Raw genomic sequence first — 20,206 nt, forward strand, 5'->3', positions numbered from 1 at the left:
TTACTGGCATCATTCTTAGTGGGTTTACTTGGCTTCACAGAATGGCTGCCACTGTGCTAGACATGGTTGCAAGAAGGAGGAGGAAAGAATAGTCACCAAAACTATTCTTGGTGTCCTTTCTTATACGTTGCTTTTATAAAGAGGCAAACACTTTTCCAGATGTCTCATAGCATATGTTCCATCAATCTCATTTTACAGAACTGGGGCACGTAGACACCCTTAGTTGCAAAGAAGGCCACAAAGAGAGCATTTAGCTTTGAAATGGATTGGAAGTGGCTGTCGGATTACCCAAGCAATAGTATCTGCCTTAGTATTTATTTAATTCCTAAAATATCCCTTTGACTGGAGATATTGTTGTTATTTCATATTTGTAGATGAGGAAGCAGAATGATTAATGAACCTGTCCAAGATCACAAAGCTAATAAGTGGTTTGACCTATAGTTTTAACCATTGCAGGTAGCTATATGGCTTGGTGGTTAAGGGGGCAAGAGATAATTCAAGGTATACTACTACTTAGTCCAAGGTATACTACTTTCTAGCTGTATATCTTGGGATGTTATTTAACCTCTTTGTGCCTCCGTTGGTTCTTGTAAGATGGAGATATAATAATACTTCCCATAGGTTTATTGTAAAGATTAAGTGACTTATTACTTATAAAATACACAGAACATGGCATGTAATAAGCATTAGAAAAGAGTTACTAAGAAGCCATGAAGCAAGCAGCTTGGTTTGTAATAATCCTGAATCAAAAACAGCCTAAATGCTCATCATTTGTAGAATGTGAAAAAAATGAGGCATATTCATACAACCGAGTACAAGTTATCAATGATAAATGATGAGTTAGTAATACACATAGCAACACAGGTGAGTCTCCCAGTGAGTGAAAGAATCGAGACAAAAGAGAATACACTGTATAATTCCATTTATGTGAAGTTCAGATACAGAAAAGCCTAATCTATTGTATTAAAAGTCATAATGTTCCATCAGAATAAGCATTACCTTTGGAGAATTAAGTGTTGAGAGGACATGATGGGGTGTTCTGGGGTGCTGAAAAGGTTCTGTATCTTGATCTTGGTGGTGGTAGCACAGGTATACACCTGTGAAAATTCATTGTGTTGTACAGTTAAGTCGTGTGCATTTCACTGCATGCAAGTTATATTTTATTTTTAATAGTAAATAAAAATAAAGAAAAGAAACCATGAAGTATACCCATTCATGCTGACTGGCATCTTCGGTGAAAACCCTTAGAAGAAAATGGTGGCAGAGAGAAAAGAAAGGGGCACATCAATATTACAGATTATTTGCCTTCTCTCAGAAAGTCCCTAGTTTCCTCTCCCCCATCAGAGGAAACATCCTCTAAGTCTGAGGCGTTTTCCCAGTTGTGGAGATGTGTTTGCACTGGAATCATCTCTGTCCCCTTCCCTGTTCCCCGGATGGTCAGCAATGAACTTTGGCAGTGAAGCCAACATGAATACAAAGCCTGCTTGCATTTTCTGAACATTATCCTGTAATCAGTCAAATTGCCTACTGATTCACCAAAAAGAAGGCCAGGATGCATTAGCCTGGGATGCCGCTGAGAACTGTCCTTTCAAAGGCAAATTGCCATGGAACTGACCACTTAAAGGGCTCCAGCTCTCTGGGGAACAAGGAGTCATGGATGGTGCAATTAGCTGAGGTAGAGACATCAGGAAAAGAAGTGGACAAGTGGCTACAAGAGCATTAGGCTACAAGGGCAGCCTCAGTCATTTGGGCAATTCTAAGCCTAGAAAAGATCCTCTGAAGGAAGAGGTTCAGAATCAAAACAAGGCAACATGAGGGCTTTGTGAAATTCTGGTTGATGCCAGGGGCTATAAGGCTTGAGAAATGACTTGATAGCAGTTTGTGCTTATAAGAGGTGGGTTTCTAGAAGGGTATGCCACCCCTCGACTAGGCAACAGATGCCTGAATTTTACAAACACCCAAACTCAAAGAATTTTTATCTTTTTGAACCCATGAGAATTTTTTTTTATTTCGGTGAATGATTGAGCAAACAAGAGAAGTATACAGGGAGTAAACTGGTCCCCCAGGCCAGTGTGTGTGACCTGCAGGCACAGGAGTGAGGGTAGGAAGGAGAGAATCACCACCTTGGCTCTAGAGAATCAGAGTGTCTGTCTTTGTTTAAAGCTGGTCACTGGCAAAGCATTCAAAGTGCTGCCTGAGTTCTCTCCCGACCTTCTGCTTGAAAATGCCTGAAAATTCTGCCAGAAAAGGGAGGCATAGAGAAGGCAGACTGCCCACCAAAGCTGCCCGGGAAGCATGTCCAGGTCGGTCTCCATCTTGGCTCCTGGTGGACCCAGCCGCAGCTTGGGCCTACACTGCCCCAGCAGATCCCTTGTCCCATTAGCTTTGGGTCTGCAGACGGTTACCCTGGGAGTGGGCTGCAGGGCCCAGGATGGAGCACAGGCTGAGCCATGGGCACATCTTAATTTGTAAGTTACATATTTAGACATGCTCTGTGTGGGCCTTTGTTTGTACTCTTGCCCTGGGCCCCACAAATGTTGGGACCGGGCCTATGAAAGGAAAGAACCAGAGAACCTGATGTTGTCCTTCAGAAAATCTCCTTCCCACTCCCCACCACCATGCCCATATCCACCTTCAGCCACAAAGTGATGGAAGAGAAGCTACTTGCCCTCCTGCATTGTCTCTCTTTATCTCCATCGCCCCACCCTGAGAAACCCCAATATGGGGATTTCAGGCATTCGTTGGCATCCTTGCTTAGCTCGGCTTCCTTCTGATATGACCACCATAGTCCCTCCCAACCTAGAAGCAGTAAGTTTAAGGGACTGACAAAGACAGATGTTGCATCTAAGGAAAAGAAAGAAAGAAAGAAAGAAAAATGGCATATTTTTCTCCTAGGAAGTACAGCATTCTTCACAAATGTTATTCTTTCATTAGAATTCACAGCACCATGGGGAGACTGCTGATATCATTAGAACTGATTTTATGGATGGAGAAATTGAGTCATTCACCAGGTCTGCAGGTTGTGATTCGGTGGCTAGAAAACAGAAGCTCTTTCCTCTTTTTGGATTGAATTATGTCTCATTTCCATAAGCAAAATACTCAGGAGAATATGGCTTTCCTACTTCAAACAAGTATCTTCTTAGACACAGTTTGATGGCTTTGGGGCATATGCATTCTGTTTTGACATATGATAGCTTTCAAATACCATATGGTTGGACCACACTCTAATTAGGAATGGTTTTGCAGATGTTAGATGAGCCTTCTGGAGCATTGGCTGCCCTCAGCAGACCCCACCAAAGACAACATGGGAAACTTTGTAGGTGCAAAACTTTTGTAGGTCCCTAATAGTGGTTCAACCTAAAACACACTAAAACCTAGCTTTGAAATGTAAGTAAATAATTATAGTTTTAACATTCTCTCTCTCTCCCTCTCTCTCTTAAACACCTGCTGAAATTCAATTCATTCAATGTGAAGATGTTAAAACTAGCCTGTGTTTGGCCCAACTGATAGGTGGTCACCAAAAGCTGCTGACCTTGGTCTAGATCATGCATAAAGAAAGGAAATCCATGCAGTCTCCAAAGTAAAAACAAGCAAACAAATATAACAAAAGTCTGTCTGGAGGCCCATCCACAATTTTGTGTTAACAGGTCATTTTCATGGAGCTTACAGACAACTCAAAGGGAGGATACATTTCTGCTATCATGACTCAGCATATAAGCCAGAGAACATTTCTGTTTTCAAAGGGTAGAAAATCCATGTTGCTACTCAATGAATATATATTGAGCACTTTCTCTGTGCCAGGCACTAAGACACAAAGAACAAGTTTAGTTTTTATTATCAGGGCTGCCAGCCTGAATGGGGACAAGCGTGGAGAAAGACTATGGCTTAATATGATGTGTGCTGCCATTAGAGTCTGTGGGAAGTGAGGTGGCTGCACACAGGAGGAAGGGTCTATCAAGTTGGAGAATATTTCATAGGGAAGACAAGGCTCTGGATTTCTCAGAACTGGGATTGCAAGAGGGGAGACATGGAGAGCGGAGTCAGGGTAGAAAGAGCAGCGGTGCAAAGGCAGGGAGGCAGATGGCCATGGGATACTTCAGGAGCTTATGGTGATTCAGACTGACAAGACTGCAGGCTCATGAGGGTTAAACTGGACAGACTATGAAAGGTGGCATGTCTTGTGCCAAGGAGCTCAGATTTTATCCCAAAGACAGTAGGAATTCTGTGATCAGATTAAAGGGGAGGGGAAGGGCTCATACAGTCTAATAACTTTTTAAAAGTCACTTAGTTGCCCACACTAGGGAATGTACTAGGGAAGATAGAAGCAAACTGGTTACCGACTGCCTCACAAACATGGACCCCAGACTTCGAAAACACCTTTGCTTTTCCCAATTAAATACTATAGAATCCTTAAAAAGCTGATGGTTAAAAGTCAAATGGTGTTGCATTCAAGCTTCAGCTGTACCGTGTACTAGCAGTGTGACTTTACGAAAATTCCTGAACTTTTCTGAGCCTCTGTCTCATCATCTGTGAAACTGAGATAACAATAGTGCCTACCTCGCAGAGGTTATATTTCGATTAAATGAGATGATGCATGTAAAGTGCTCAGTACACTTGTTAATATATATGTTAAACAGTCCCGCTGGCCTTTTCAGCAGTTCACTATGGTGGCCGTAACAGGTGGAGAAACTGGTAGCAATTACTCAGCACACAGACCTTCAGCAGCTGTGGGGCCTCTGCCAGGGGACCACAGGCAATGCTCCCGGCTAACTTGGCAGCAGCAGGAAAGGGCTTGACTGCATTTTGATCAAGTTTCACCAAGTTTGCCAAAGCTTTGTCACATGTTTTCTCACGTGCTTGACCAGCTAAGAGCAGGGAAAGACATGGCCGGGGCAAAAAAAAAAGAATAGGTGAGCAACACAGAAAATCAGTCTGTCTGCAACTCTGCCACTGACCCGGGTTGTTGCTCATGGAATCCAAGAAAAGGTGACAGAGTTCAGAGCACTCACTGCCCGTATTCCTGACACCCAGTCAGGTCAGGAGGCACATAAGGCAGACTCTGTACGCTACAATGCCTTTAACTCCTCTCACCACGGTAAGAACTCGCCTGCATATCCCAACAATCAGCCCCTACATCCCTCCTAGCAGGTCTAGAAACTGAGGACCAAGCCACACACTAGCTCTTTTAAATATCGAAGAGATGTAAACTATAATAGTGGTCTCCCCATAGAGGACAATACACATGGAAACAAATAATTTTCTATCTCACTAAGAATCTGGTTTTCTTCAGAGCAACAATTTATCAGTTATTCTTGCCACAAAAAAAGCTTGAACCTGACCAAACTTCAGGAACCACTGCTAATTGTAAGCTTACAAGGAGAAATTCCAGATTGAATTGGTCATCAGGCTTTTCGGCTGCACACGTGGGCTAAGTCTAAGAGATGCCCTTCCCTGAATCTGTCCCTTTCACGTCTGTGGGCCTATCACAGCCTGGGCAGGGCATACCATCCCTGGCAATGTCACTGTGTTTTGAAACAATGCTCATTCACCTCTAACTGAGAAATTAATGGGTTGAGTTTCTTCATCCTATCTTCTCAAGGAAATACTAAAACTAATTCTTTTCTTCAAAGAAAAGTGGCTGTGCTTTGGGTGGGAAGGTGTATGGAGGCATGACTTTTTTACTTTTTTTATTACGCTTTAAGTTCTAGGGTACATGTGCACAATGTGCAGGTTTGTTACATATGTATACATGTGCCATGTTGGTGTGCTGAACCCATTAACTTGTCATTTATATTAGGTATATCTCCTAATGCTATCCCTCCCCACTCCCCGCACCCCACAACAGGCCCCGGTGTGTGATGGCCCCCATCCCATGTCCAAGTGTTCTCATTGTTCAATTCCCACCTATGAGTGAGAACATGCGGTGTTTGATTTTCTGTCCTTGTGATAGTTTGCTCAGAATGATGGTTTCCAGCTTCATCCATGTCCCTACAAAGGACATGAGCTCATCCTTTTTTATGGCTGCATAGTATTCTATGGTGTATATGTGCCACATTTTCTTAATCCAGTCTGTCAATGATGGACATTTGGGTTGGTTCCAAGTCTTTGCTATTGTGAATAGTGCTGCAGTAAACATATGTGTGCATGTGTCTTTATAGCAGCATGATTTATAATCCTTTGGGTATATACCCAGTAATGGGATGGCTGGGTCAAATGATATTTCTAGTTCTAGATCCTTGAGGAATCGCCACACTGTCTTCCACAATGGTTGAACTTAAATGTTAGACCTAAAACCATAAAAACCCTAGGAAAAAAACCTAGGCAACACCAGTCAGGACATAGGCATGGGCAAGGACTTTATGACTAAAACACCAAAAGCAATGGCAACAAAAGCCAAAATTGACTAATGGGATCTAATTAAACTAAAGAGCTTCTGCACAGCAAAAGAAACTACCATCAGAGTGAACAGGCAACCTACAGAATGGGAGAAAATTTTTACGATCTACCCATCTGACAAAGGGCTAATATCCAGAATCTACAAAGAACTTAAACAAATTTACAAGAAAAAATCAAACAACCCCATGAAAAAGTGGCGATGTATATGAACAGACACTTCTCAAAAGAAGACATTTATGCAGCCAACAGACACATGAAAAAATGCTCATCATCACTCGCCATCAGAGCAATGCACATCAAAACCACAATAAGATACCATCTCACACCAGTTAGAATGGTGATCATTAAAAAGTCAGGAAACAACAGGTGCTAGAGAGGATGTGGAGAAATAGGAACACTTTTACACTGTTGGTCGGACTGTAGACATTTTTTTAACTTCTTTAGCTGCCCAGTCTCACATAGGCTCCTCATTGCATTCTCTGTAATAGTGGTTGCTAAAGTAAGTTCCACTAGCCTTTTTGAGGCTGGGACACAGGGTATCAGTGGGGGTCAGAGAGCAGGAGTTCTAGTTCTGACTGTCCCTGCACAGTTCTTTCCAGGTAGACACTGTCCAATTCTTCTTCTTAGTGTAAGGTCAGTTACACCACTTCCTCTCTCTGTGTCTGCACCCTCATTTATCAAATGAAGGGTTATACTCACTCATTAGTTAGACCCTCTCTAGCTCTAAAATTTCCTTGAAATCCTGAGAAAGGGTACATTCTTGCTGGTTTGATTTATGCAGTTTGTTATTCCTGCAGAGACACGAGTTCTACAGTGATTCTGAATGTTGAAGCTTTAGCCCCCAGTGTGATATTTGAGGATGGGGCCTCTAGGTAGTAATTAAAGTTAGATGGGATCATGTGGGTGAGGCCCTTATGACGGGATTAGTGCCCTTATAATAAGAGACAATAAAGAACTTGCTCTCTGTCTTCACTCGCATGCCATGTGAGGAAAGGTCATGTGAGGACACAGAAGGCGATCATCTGCAAGCCAAGGGTTTGGCCCTCACCAGAAACTGAATCAGACAGCACTTCGATCTTCAGCTTCCCAGTCTTTGCAGCTGTGAAAAATAAATTTCTGTTATTTAAGCCACCCCATCTGGTATTTAGTTATAGCAGCCCAAGCAGACTAAGACAGCAAGCATCCTCTAGGATCATCGTGGTGCCTTAGCCTTGGCTATCTTTACATTGGAAAAAGACCTACCCCAGGAGTCAGTGCATTATGGAATGTACCATCAAATAAGGCAAAGCAGAAGGCTTCTAAAGCCTCGTTCAAATGAAGATGACGAACATTGTCACACAATTTCATGCATTGTTAGTTTTATAGGAGCAGAAATTGCCTGAACTAGGCTGTAAAGTAAAGTTCTTTAAATAAGTACTCAGTAGATAGCTATGGGAAATGAATGACCACTTCCAGTCTTCTTTGGAAGCAGGCAAAGTAGGAATTATAAAAGTGTATTAGTAAAATTAAACAAGAAAATGGATATTTCCAGCAACAAAACCAATTCCCAGAGCTTGTCATTTTCAGCACTATAATGATTTCCATGGTACAGCTTTTAGCTCCAGTGGAAACAACAATGCAAGTGTCATTCTGAACATCACATATCTTAAGTGGTATCTTCTGCATTCTTATTCTTTCAGGATGGATTCAAATATCATCTCTTCTGTGACTTTTCTAAATGTCATTCGAAAAATGACATTTGTATATTTTTACATTCCATGGTATCAGTACAGAATTTATTAATCTTTCCTCAGGGCTTCCATTACAACTTGGTTTTACTTTTATATAGCACTTATCATGTCATATTACAGGAAGCTGAGTATGAGCTCTCTGAGGGAAAAGCTCAATAAATGCTTGAATGAATGAACGAGTGAATTGGTTCTCCTTTGTAGATGACTGATTTCTCATTTATCTCAGGCTTGGCAAGACTCTTTGACTCGACTAACAGACTGAGGCTCTGTCTACCTCCATCTGCCTATCTATTATATGATGCTATGCATGGTAAATGGTGTCTTTTTTTTTTTTTTTTTTTTTTTTTTTGCCCTTAGAATCTTCAATCATCCATGACAGCTGCCAGGATGCAAAGCCAGTAAGCTCCAAAGGTCATAGACAAGATCCCATGTTTTAATAATATTTGTCCCAACTGTTGTTTTGTCCATATTTCAAAGATTTCTTGATCTGGATTCATTCTAAAACTGTTGACAGTTCACAGCTGCCAAAAGACCACTATAACAGCATGGAATAGCATGTGGCCTAAGTTGGGAGGTCTGTCCTCCTCTTTACCAGGAAATTAACTCTCCTGAAGCTTATGGCCTTAATGAACTCCTTTTAAATAAAATAAAGCCAATTATTTTGATGACAACCCAAATGTTAAATTCAGAATAAACTCTGTAGCACAGCCTTCCATCAGTTCCTGAGTCAGCCGAGTGGCAAATGATGATGTAAACAGATTTTACCCTAGTACCTGAATGTTTCCCTTTTGATCTTTTCTCCCTTCCTCTGACTGGCATCTAGGCAGTGTTCTATTCCTTTTGAATATTGATTATGATTGGCCTTTACCTATTTGACACCTTCAAGGAAATATCCTCAGGGTACGTAGAGTTAAATAGTTGAAGACCTAACTAGACATCAGTCATAGGCATATGTCATGTTGGAATTAAAATGAGTAAAGTTGATCTTTAAGCAAGAATCTTGCCCTCAAATAGTACCAGGTAGGCAGCCCTCCCTGAGGAAGCCATGATGGATGTGGCCATAACTAACGTGACATGTGGAAAAGAGTGGAGAGATGTTGGAGTATTCATGAATAAGGTTCTTGGGTTAATTCATTTTTCTACTCTTCCTTCATTTCTCCCACAAGTCCTTATTAAGCACTTACTATGACCTAATGCTGTCCTAGGCTCAGGAGGAACAGCCATGAGTAAGACCAGGTCACTGTGCCCTCATTGAGCTTCTATTCTAGTAGAAGAGAGAGACAATACGTAAGTGAATAAATAAATATGTAATTTCAGGAAAACCCTTCTCTTATTGTGAAAAACAAAAATGAGCAAAGGGTATGGCATTTCCTCAAAAAATTAAGCAAAAAATTACCATATGATTCATTAATTCCACTTCTGGGAATATGCCCCAAAGAACTGACAGCAAGGACTCAAACAGATATTTGTTCATCCACGTTCATGGCTGCAATATTCACAGTAACCCAAAGATGGAAACAGCCCAAGTGTCCATCAGTGTATGAATGGATAAGCAAAATGTGACACATACATACAGTGGAATATTATTCAGCCTTAAAAAGGAAGTTTTAAGTCATTATGCTAAGTGAAATAAGCTAGTCATAAAAGGACAAATATTCTATGTGAGGTACTTAGAGCAGTCCAATTCATACAGACAGTAGAGTGTAGAATGGTTGGTTGTTTTTATGCCATTCCAATGTGGAAAGGGAGTTGTTTAATAGGCACAGAGTTTGAGTTTGGGAAAATGAAAAAGTTCTGCAGATGAATAATGATGGTTGCACAATATGTATATAGTTCCTGCCATTGAACTGTACACTTAAAATTCATTGTAATAGTAAAGTGTTATGCATACTTTACCACAATAAAAAAATTTTTAAAAAATTTAAGGCCGGGCGCGGTGGCTCAAGCCTGTAATCCCAGCACTTTGGGAGGCCGAGATGGGTGGATCACGAGGTCAGGAGATCGAGACCATCCTGGTTAACACGGTGAAACCCCATCTCTACTAAAAATACAAAAAAATTAACCGGGCGTGGTGGCAGGCGCCTGTAGTCCCAGCTACTCGGGAGGCTGAGGCAGGAGAATGGCGTGAACCCAGGAGGCGGAGCTTGCAGTGAGCCGAGATAGTGCCACTGCACTCCAGCCTGGGCGACAGAGCGAGACTCCGCCTCAAAAAAAAAAAAATTTAAATGGACAATGGGCTAGAAGAGAAAAGAATTAGTTAGACTTGTCTGGGATGATTCCTTTGAGGAAGAGGTGACATTTGATTAGAGACCAATCAAATTGATGACGAGAACATGAGATTACATAGGGAAGTAATTCTGGATTTTGTTCTAAGTACAACAGAACACCTTTGGAGGGTTTTGATCAGTGAAAGGACATGAGCTGATTTACTGCTATAAAAGATCATGCTGGCTGCTCAGTGGAAAGTATACTAAAAGGGAGGAAACCTGGGGGCTAGAAGACCAATTAAGAGACTGTTGCAGTTGTGTTAGGCTATTCTTCGCATTGCTATAAGGGAATACCTGAGGTCGGGTAATTTACAAAGAAAAGAGGTTTGATTGGCTCATGGTTCTGCAGCACTTGCTGTACAAGCATAGCAACAAGTCTACTCAGCTTCTGGTGATGCCCTCAGGGAGCTTTACTTATGGTGGAAGGGGAAGTGGGAGCAGGCACATCTCATAGTGAGAGTGGGAGCAAGGGAGTGTAGATGGGAGGTGCCACATGCTTTTAAACAGCCAGATCCTGATCGAACTCACTCACTACCATGAGGACAGCACCAAACCATGAGGGATCAGCCCCCATGACAAAAAAAAAACACCCTGCCAGGCCCCACCTCCAACGCTGATGATCTCAACCTGAGATTTGGAGGGCACATCCAAACTAACCAGCAGTCATCTAGGCTAGTGACTATAATGGCTCAGGGGATGGGAAATAATAGGAGAGATAGTGAAAAGTGGTTGAATCAGGATTGTATTTGCAAGGTAGACTCATCCTGATTCACTAATGGAATTGATGTGGGATGTGAGGGAAAGACATGCCTGAAGGGTGGCGTCTTGGTTTTTAACTGAGCAACCTAGTGAATGGGGTTCCCATCTACTGAGATGCAAATGACTGGGGGAAATACTAGTCAGGGAATGACAAGGGGGTGTGGGGAGGCAATCAAGAGATGTGTTACCTAAAAGTTAAACCATAAACCCCATGTCCAGGAAAGTACTGGCACATAAAAGCCCTTTATTAAATAATCATTGAATGAGTCAGTGAATGAAACCAAATGCATAAGGGTGGGGAAGGAGAAAGGAAGAATGGAAACTAGCTCTAAATTTTACTACATATGAAGGAGTGCATTTGGCAAATGATATGATGGTAAGGACCCTGGGCTAGAATTTCAGACAACTGGGTTCTCAGAAAATATTTCCAAAGCTCAGATTTCTCTTTCTAGCTTTTATTCTGGGACCTCTCCCTTTTTCTTTCTCTGCAGGAAATGTGTTCACATATTTATTCATCCCAGCCAGCAGGTCCATATCCCTTACATCCCTGTGCATAAGTGCAGAATGGGTAGCCCCCAAGACATGGAACAGCCAATCAGTGAGCTCCTCAGCTGTGGGATGGAACGAGACTGAAGCCCCCTCCTGCCAGCGACACACTCATCACCAACCACTCCTTCCCCACTTCCAATGTCCACACTCCCAGCGTTCCTACTGGAGCTGTGGAGTTGGCTGCCGACAGACCAGACAAATTCCCATATATCAATTCCCCAGAGGGTCTTACTCTCTAAGGACATGATTTTAAGCAAGTTGGGGACAAGATTAGTTCATACCATGCATTGGCCAGTCTTGAATTGACAGTCCTACTAATTGTTCTTATGGAGTTTTGGGCAGGTTCCTACTGAGACTTGCAGAGAAATTGGTGGGAAGAAAATCCGTTAAAAGTTGCCTTCACAACTGCGGCGGGCACAATGCAAAATGAGAAATACCTGTGAAAATACTACAAAACAGCTGTGGAGTAAGAGCGTTGCCTCTATTTCACATATTACCATGTTTCACATATTAACCACTTTTGTACTGGCTCTTCCACAGGATGGAGGGTACAGAGTCTGCCGACATCAGCTCCTTTGCCCGTTTCTCTTCCGGCAAACACTATGCCACCGATCACCATCTGGACTAGCTCTCCACAAAACACTGATGCAGACACTGCCTCCCCATCCAATGGCACTCACAGCAACTCAGTGCTCCCAGTTACAACATCAGCCCCAACATCTCTGCTTCCTAAGAACATTTCCACAGAGTCCAGAGAAGAGGAGATCACCAGCCCAGGTTCGAATTGGGAAGGCACAAACACAGACCCCTCACCTCCTGGGTTCTCGTCAACAAGCGGTGGAGTCCGCTTAACAACCACTTCAGAGGAACACAGCTCGGGCACTCCTGAAGCAGGCGTGGCAGCTACAGTGTCGCATTCAGCTGCTGAGCCTCCCACACTCATCTCCCCTCGAGCTCCAGCCTCATCACCCTCATCCCTATCAACCTCACCACCTGAGGTTCTTTCTGCCTCCATTACTACCAACCACAGCTCCACTGTGACCAGCACCCAACCTACTGGAGCTCCAACTGCATCAGAGTCACCGACAGAGGAGTCCAACTCTGACCACACACCCACCTCACATGCCACAGCTGAGCCAGTGCCCCAGGAGAAAACATCCCCAACAACTGTGTCAGGCAAAGTGATGTGTGAGCTTATAGACATGGAGACCACCACCACCTTTCCCAGGGTGATCATGCAGGAAGTAGAACATGCATTAAGTTCAGGTGAGTCTCTGTCTAGTCCACTAGTTTTCTTTACGACATCCACACGTTAAGAATGCAGTTCAGTGAACCAAATACAATGGAAAATTTGAATTTTGCAGTGTAACACCTAAGTTGAATTATAATTCACAAGAATTTCCACAAGAGTGCAAACTTTTAGTCACTTAACAATTTTCATGATTCACTGTGGCCAATTGCACCTTTATGGCCTGTTTTCACAAGTCATAATGATGCTACAGGCAATGTAAGCACATGAGACCAGATAGCAAAGGGATTAACAGCATGGCTTTGGCCAAGCTTCCTAGGTTTCAACTCTGGCTCCTGACCTCAGACAAGCTACTTTACCTCTTTGTGCCTTTATTTTTCCACATCTATAAAATGGGATAAAACAGGTTCTACTGCATACAGTTCTTGTGGAGATTAACTGAAATGACATAAAGCACTTAGAACAGTTCCTGGCAGGGAGTAAATGCTCAGGAAATGTCATTTGTATTATTCTGCTCAGCGTTTTAAAGTAGTGTCTCCCTTTTGGAAACCAATCAAAGTAGAGTAGGAGTGGAGAAAACTTACTTATTCTTTATAGTCACTGATGTATTTCAAGGGAAAGACAATAAATTTTATAAGATGTCACATCTGCTTTTATTTTCCCAGTAATTCTATGAAGTAAGTATTATTTTTATCTTTGTTTTGTAATCTTGGAAATTATGGTGGAGAGAAATCGAGGGCTCTTTCTGAGGTCACCCACATCTGACATTGATGTGAAGACTATACAATTTAGGGTGTTGGGCGGGAAGAGGCTTTCATGGGAGCATTTGGCCACTTAGCTGAGAAAGAGTGAGATGAGCTCATTTTAGATGAGCCAGAAGTTAGAGGGGGAAATGGAGCTGCAGCCCCTCCACCGGGTGGTCCTGTGAGAGATGTGGACTGAGAAGGTCATTTCCAGACAGCACCGTGCATGGACAGTTGGGGTCAAAGGGATGGCCATCACTGAGGAGAGAATCACAACTTTTAACAAACAATTGATGTACATCCATCATGAATGGAAACTGTGCTTGACAGCAGAGGTAGGAAGAGACAGAACTAAGATTAACTAAGATGTGATTCCTCATGGAAGAGCTCACAATTTAGTAAGGGAAGAAGTCCCAAAGAATTGCACATTTTTATTTCAAAGGTCCAGTATATCATTGAGGATCACGACAAGAAAAAAAGAGACACTCAGACTGGGATAAAGGAACTAATGACAAAGGTCTGTCTGGGGAACGGGAGAACCATAGGGGGTCACGATAACAGGGCTGTTACAGGCCAGACCTAGGAGGAAAGGAGAGATTAGTAACCAGAACCCAGAAGGTTAGGCCCAGTAGAGTTGACCACGCCAACAGGAGCAGTGACTCTTGGCTGACGGACACAACGATCTCAGATTAACCTCCCTGGAGTGAAGGGAATGACTACTGTGCCCTCCCTCTCCCAGCTCCTCTGATACGCAGCCAGAAGCTAACAACAAGGAGACGCACTGGTGTGGTCCATGCAGGTTGGCCTCCTAGGGGGCTGGTCAGAGAACCACACAGAGAAGGGTGGAGAGTGGATCTCCAGAGGTGAAGGAGGGAAATCTGTTGACTCCTCTGTGCAGCCCGTCACCCCATTAGCACCCTTTTTATACCTCCAGGCCAGCACTTAAAACATTGAGCTTGACTGTATATCTTCAGTCTATCTCTGTCCCAACCCCTGCACCCCAGCCTCCCAACATGAAGATAACATCTCTGACACTGGTACCTGGAGCAGAGTGGGTGTTGACTTTGATGCGGTATCTTAAGAACCATCTTAAACAAAGGGAGCATCAAAATACAGTGACCCCATCTCTTTTCTTTCCTAGTTCAGGCCCTCACCCCCACTTGTCTGTACAACTTTTTCAGTTTTTAACCGGCCACCCTCTCTTCACTTTCTGTCCCCTTCAGGATACCTTAGACATAGCAGGTTGATATTCCTAAGCACAAAATCTAAGCTTAGCATACATGAATCTCTAAACTGACACATCTACTCCTTCCTACAAGTACCCTAGTTTTATGGGCTGGATTATTCAAGACAGTTCTGTTCTAATATCTTGGCTTGATTTTAGGCTCTATATCTTGATTTCCTCAACTTTAGGCCAGCAGGGTCAAGAGGCCCCAAATTGGTGGCAGTTGGCTCATAAACCTTGAAGTTCATGGGAATATCATATACAACAGAAACTCAGAATAAACGACAGAATGTTGAAATGGCTGGGGAAGAGACGTGTGGCAGATTAGAGGGACATCACTGACCAGTGCACATTTCACAGACCAAAGAGTGTTTATCCTTATGATCTACTAAATGAAAAAATATTTAGATTGCGTCTACCAAGACCCTCTTCTTCATGCAAACAAGTATGAGACCTATCCTTTGAGATGTTATCGTTTAAGTAGAGAGAAAGGACACAGGACAAGTAACTCTTAATATCACTACTTAGTTTCTAATATAAGAATGAACCCTGGTAGGCAGAAGGATCTTTGGGATGATGTGATAGAACCTGCTCACTTCAAAGATGAAGAAACTATGTCCCAGAAATCTGAAGTGCCTCACCCAAGATCACACAGCTCAGTGGCAGCATTGGGCCCTGTGCCCAGGGCCCAGATCTCTAAGCCAAGTCAAGTCCTCTCTCACCACTCTGAATTGCTGCACTGCTCCTTTATTAGCTAGCAGACCAAGCAGCATTCTGTGAGTTTGCGCTTCAGGTTACTATTTTGGGATGCTCTTATTTAGAGATTCTTTATACTGCTTTTAGTAGTGGCAGTAATAACACCACATTTTGCATAGCATCTTGTCTTATCCTGTGTGGGTTCACATAGTATGTTTCTATTAATCCAAGGATTCACCCACTCAACAAATATCTAAACATAGTCACCAATGAATAATTCTGAAACAAGGTGAATATTGTGGGAGTTAAATTTAACTATAGATGTTAAGGAAGGGCTCCATGATGGAGAGAGCAGGGAGCTGAGTTGCAGGAAATAAAGCAAATTTGGGCCTAAAGGGAGATGAAGGAGATTGGGGCAAAGGGAGTTTCAGGTGCTCATTTACAAAGGCAAGGAACCAAGAGCACGATCTGGACACACTTGCATTCAGAATCCACCCAGAAGCTGTAAGCACTTAAGCTGCTCTTGTTGAATAATCCAGTGCCCTCCACATTGCCAGGTCTAATGGTAAATTCTTAGACCTATTTTATTTGTTTATCATTTCAACTTTTATTTTAGATTAGTGGGTACATGCCCAGGTTTGTTACATGAGTTTATTGCGTGATGCTGAGGTCTGGGGTACAACTGATCCCGTCACCCAGCTGGCGAGCACGGTACCCAATAGGTAGTTTTTCAGCCCTTCCCCCATTCTGCCTCCCTGCTCTTGTATTCTCTGGTGCTTCGACCTGGTTTGACCTGACCTGGAGCAGTGTCTGACTCAGATGATCACTGCCCTCATCGTTAAAGCACTGGCTCTGCTCGGCGTTCAGGGTGTGCATCTTCACTACCTTCTGTCTCTGCTGCCTCGCTTCACTTCTTCATTTTCCTTCACTATCCAGGTCAAGTACCTCAGGCCTCCTCTCTCCCTGATCTCTCCACTGTCACTCCTGAATGGATTACTCAGGACTTTCAGTGTCATCTGTGTACTGACAACACTGAGATGTAAAATTCTCCCCCTGTTTTACTTCACTGAACTATAGACATGAATAGCCAGCTGTCAGCCAATTCATCGTCTCCACTGGGTGGCTCATAGGCATCTCACACTTAGTATGTCTAAGGCGAATTACTGATTTCCTTAACTCTCGGCCTGTGCCCCTTGACCATTTCCTGTCTTCTGTCAATTCTTCAGGCCAAAACCCTCGAAGCAATCCTAGACTCCTTTCTTTCCCATTTACTCTATATCCAGTCCATGAGATCGGGGCTGATCGCCTCTCGTCCCTCTGTCATCTTTCACGCGTGTCACTTTAATATTCCTGCAACTGATCTCACTATTCACTGCACCCTTGTCGGGCAGATCTTTTCAAAACTCAGAACAGACTCCACTGTTCATCTGCTCTCACATTCCAGTCGCTCCCCGCTCTGAATCAGAGTAAAAGCCAAAGTCTCTACCATGCCTACAAAGCTCAACAGGATCTGACCATAGGACCTCTACCCCCACCTCTTCCACTCTCACCCTCAGACATACTGGCAGTCTTACTGCTTCTTGAACATACCAGAGATACTCCTGTCTCAGGGATTTGGCACTTACCATCCCCCCTGTCTAGAACATTCTCCCTCCAGATCTTCAGTGGTTCCCTCCTTTTCATCAGTCAGGATTCTGTTTACCTGTCACTTCCTGAGCAAGCCTTTACTCACTCCCCCATCTGAAATAGTAACCCCCATCACTACTGATCCCTTTCCCTATTTAATTTTCTTTTTATCACTTAACCATTTTGTGACATCATATGATTTATTTGATAAGTTAGTGTCTGTTTTCTGCCACTAGACAGAGTCAGTGTCTGTTTTCATGCCACCATGAAAGCGAGGACCTTATTTGCAAATAGGAAGGTATGGGCTACACCCCCAACCCCTAGAACAGAACCCAACACATGGTAGACCCTCAATAACATTTGTTGAATACATGAATAAAACAGCCAATCAACTGGTATTAGGGAAGTTATTAGATCTCCCTGAGCCTTGATCCTATTATCAATAAAATGGGATAGGGATAGTATTCACATGATGGGGTTATTGGTAGGTTCAGGTAAGATAATAAATTTACAGCATATGGCTATTGAGCAATAGCTCAATCAATGGCTATGGTTGCTACTTTACCATTATCTACTGTTATTACTATTCTGCTGGTGTGATTATCATTGTTATTATTTTATTTATCATGTTGAAGAATGCCCACCATCTTCAACAAATATTTATTGAGCTTCTACTATGAGCCAGGCATCTGCTTAAATACTAGGGATATAGCCATGAGTAATACAGTCACTTCACTCATGGACATTACAATGTAGTGTGCACATGGTTCATGGCATAGTGAGTAACCTAGTTTGGGTCCCAAGCTACATGGAGGGAGACACTGCAGATGTAGGAAGGATGCCTTCAGGACAAGCAATAGAGAACCCTAGGGAGCAGCCTAAGACAATTGGTTATACTTTCTAGGCCATTGATAGTCACCAAAGGCTTTTGATCCGGGGAAGAACATATTGAGAATCATATATTAAAAGTATTCAACTGATGGGAATATGTATGTCAAGTTGCAGGGAGTTCAGAATTGGAACCATGTATGCCAGTTTATAACTGTTTTCTGGTTTGTCATTGTCGTGCACTGATAGTAGGCACATCACTTAACTACTCTAACTTAAAAGGGCTTGGTTATAAACTGAATACAGGAGAAGCAATCTCTCAGGTCCTTTTGGCTTTTTATACTATGGTAATTATTTATTACAATTATCCTTTACAGAAGACATGAGGTTCATGGTCATATGAAGCGTACTGAGAATATGTATGTTCCAAGAATTGGGCTAGCGACTGACACAGGTAGCCCTCATCTGATCCCAGTGGCATGAGCTCAGCAGTATCTGTTCTACAGGTGACAAAACAAGTCTAGAGAGGCTAAGTTCTCACTTGAGTGACCAGACCAGGATTGAAATCCAGTTCCGCTGACTGACCCTAAGTCAAGTGTTCCTTTCACAATGCCCATCCTACCTGAATTAGTAGAAACACAGAGTTGGGGAAGAACTGATGGGCTTCAGCATTACTGCAGAAATGAGCTAGATAGGCTAGTTGCCAGATGTTGCCAGCTGGGTCCCAGGGGTGGAGGTGCCCAGTGGGAAGAGAAGCAGATGGTGGTAGCAGCCATGCAAAATTGGCTGTACAGAAGAAGAGTTTTGATGGATTTTCATTTTTTAGCTTTTGTTTGGCTCTTAAAGGAAGAGAGAAAGATGTGATGTGTTAAATTTGGGTCACTTTGTTTTATTAAATCAGAGCTCTTCAAGGATGAAAACTATGACTACAGTGTGTTTTTGACTCCCTGGACAAAATTGAATGGTGCTATGAACAATTTGGTGCTCAGTACATGCTTGAGGGATTAACTGACATTGCAAAACAAGTAATATTCAAAACATCATCAGTTCTTGCATATGCAAACTTTAAAATTATAGTCACTGTGCTTGTTGCAAAGTGGATATTCTCTTTTGTCTGTAAAATCCACCTGTACACTGGTCTTTCACTATCCTATTATTTTCATTATGAAGAGAAGCACACACAACCGTGAAAATTGGTGAAGACCATTGAACATTAAATTGCTGATCTGAACCCCAATATTTACACAGTGTGAGCTATGCCAATAAATACCTTTAAATAAAGGGCACTAAGCAGGCACAGACATCTAGACATCTCTATGTCCATACCTGCAAGGGACTTTCAGCTCTACAAGACACCCATAAACCTTAGATTTGAAAAAAGACTCAACTTGTAGAAACGATGAAACAATAATTTTAAAAGGATACCTATAAAATTTCAGAAGTGAAAAAAATGTATATTGTAGTATGTTAATGACCATCATGTTTAACTGACATATTAAAAATAGGTTAAAGGGGAAAACAATTATTTAATTTAAAAAAACAAACAAACAAACATAGGTGTGAGAAGACCATGGTAAACATTTCTTGGTCAGATTCTTTTAAAATGGCCAGAATGTATCAGAAAGCAATAATCCTAACAAATATAGTATCTTAGGCTCAACTTTACAAATATTAGATCATTGTACATGCCCAGGCCTGGTCCTTTTATGGTGAGTGCTGCCACCATCTTTTCAGTTCTCTCTCTCCCACTCCCTAGCTCTACTCTGTCACTGAGTACTGTTGATTTTGAACTCTTGGTAGCTCTCAAATTCATCTACTTCTCTTTGTTTTTATCTCAGAGCTCCCATAATCCCACTGCAATAGCCTCCCAACTGCCCCTCATTTCCCCCTCTGCACCCATCTCCCTACTCCCTGTTGTCCACACAGCAGCCAGAGTGACAATTAAACACAAATCTGATCAAGTCTCACATAACCTTACTACCACCACCATCTCTGGGGGCACTCCACTGCTTTTAGGGTGAAGTCCAGACAACTTCACTTTATGGGGGCTCCACTTGTCACCCCAGTGTCATCCCACAACCCTCCCCTCGCTCTCTGCACCACCCACACTGGCTGTCTCTCAGTTCCATGGGTGCCTA

General features: G+C 42.6%; 1 protein-coding gene across 1 annotated transcript in view; it reads left to right on the forward strand.

Moving 5' to 3' along the window:
* The window catches only part of PARM1 (prostate androgen-regulated mucin-like protein 1), a 111,670-nt gene that overhangs the window by 65,046 nt on the left and 26,418 nt on the right, over nucleotides 1-20,206 (forward strand). Inside the window, exon 2 of the mRNA XM_007998902.3 lies at nucleotides 12,242-12,967. Coding sequence (XP_007997093.3) covers nucleotides 12,242-12,967 — 726 coding nt within the window. The remainder of the gene's footprint in view (nucleotides 1-12,241; nucleotides 12,968-20,206) is intronic.

The sequence above is a fragment of the Chlorocebus sabaeus genome, chromosome 7 (genome assembly GCF_047675955.1).
Source record: "Chlorocebus sabaeus isolate Y175 chromosome 7, mChlSab1.0.hap1, whole genome shotgun sequence".
Lineage (NCBI taxonomy): Eukaryota > Metazoa > Chordata > Mammalia > Primates > Cercopithecidae > Chlorocebus > Chlorocebus sabaeus.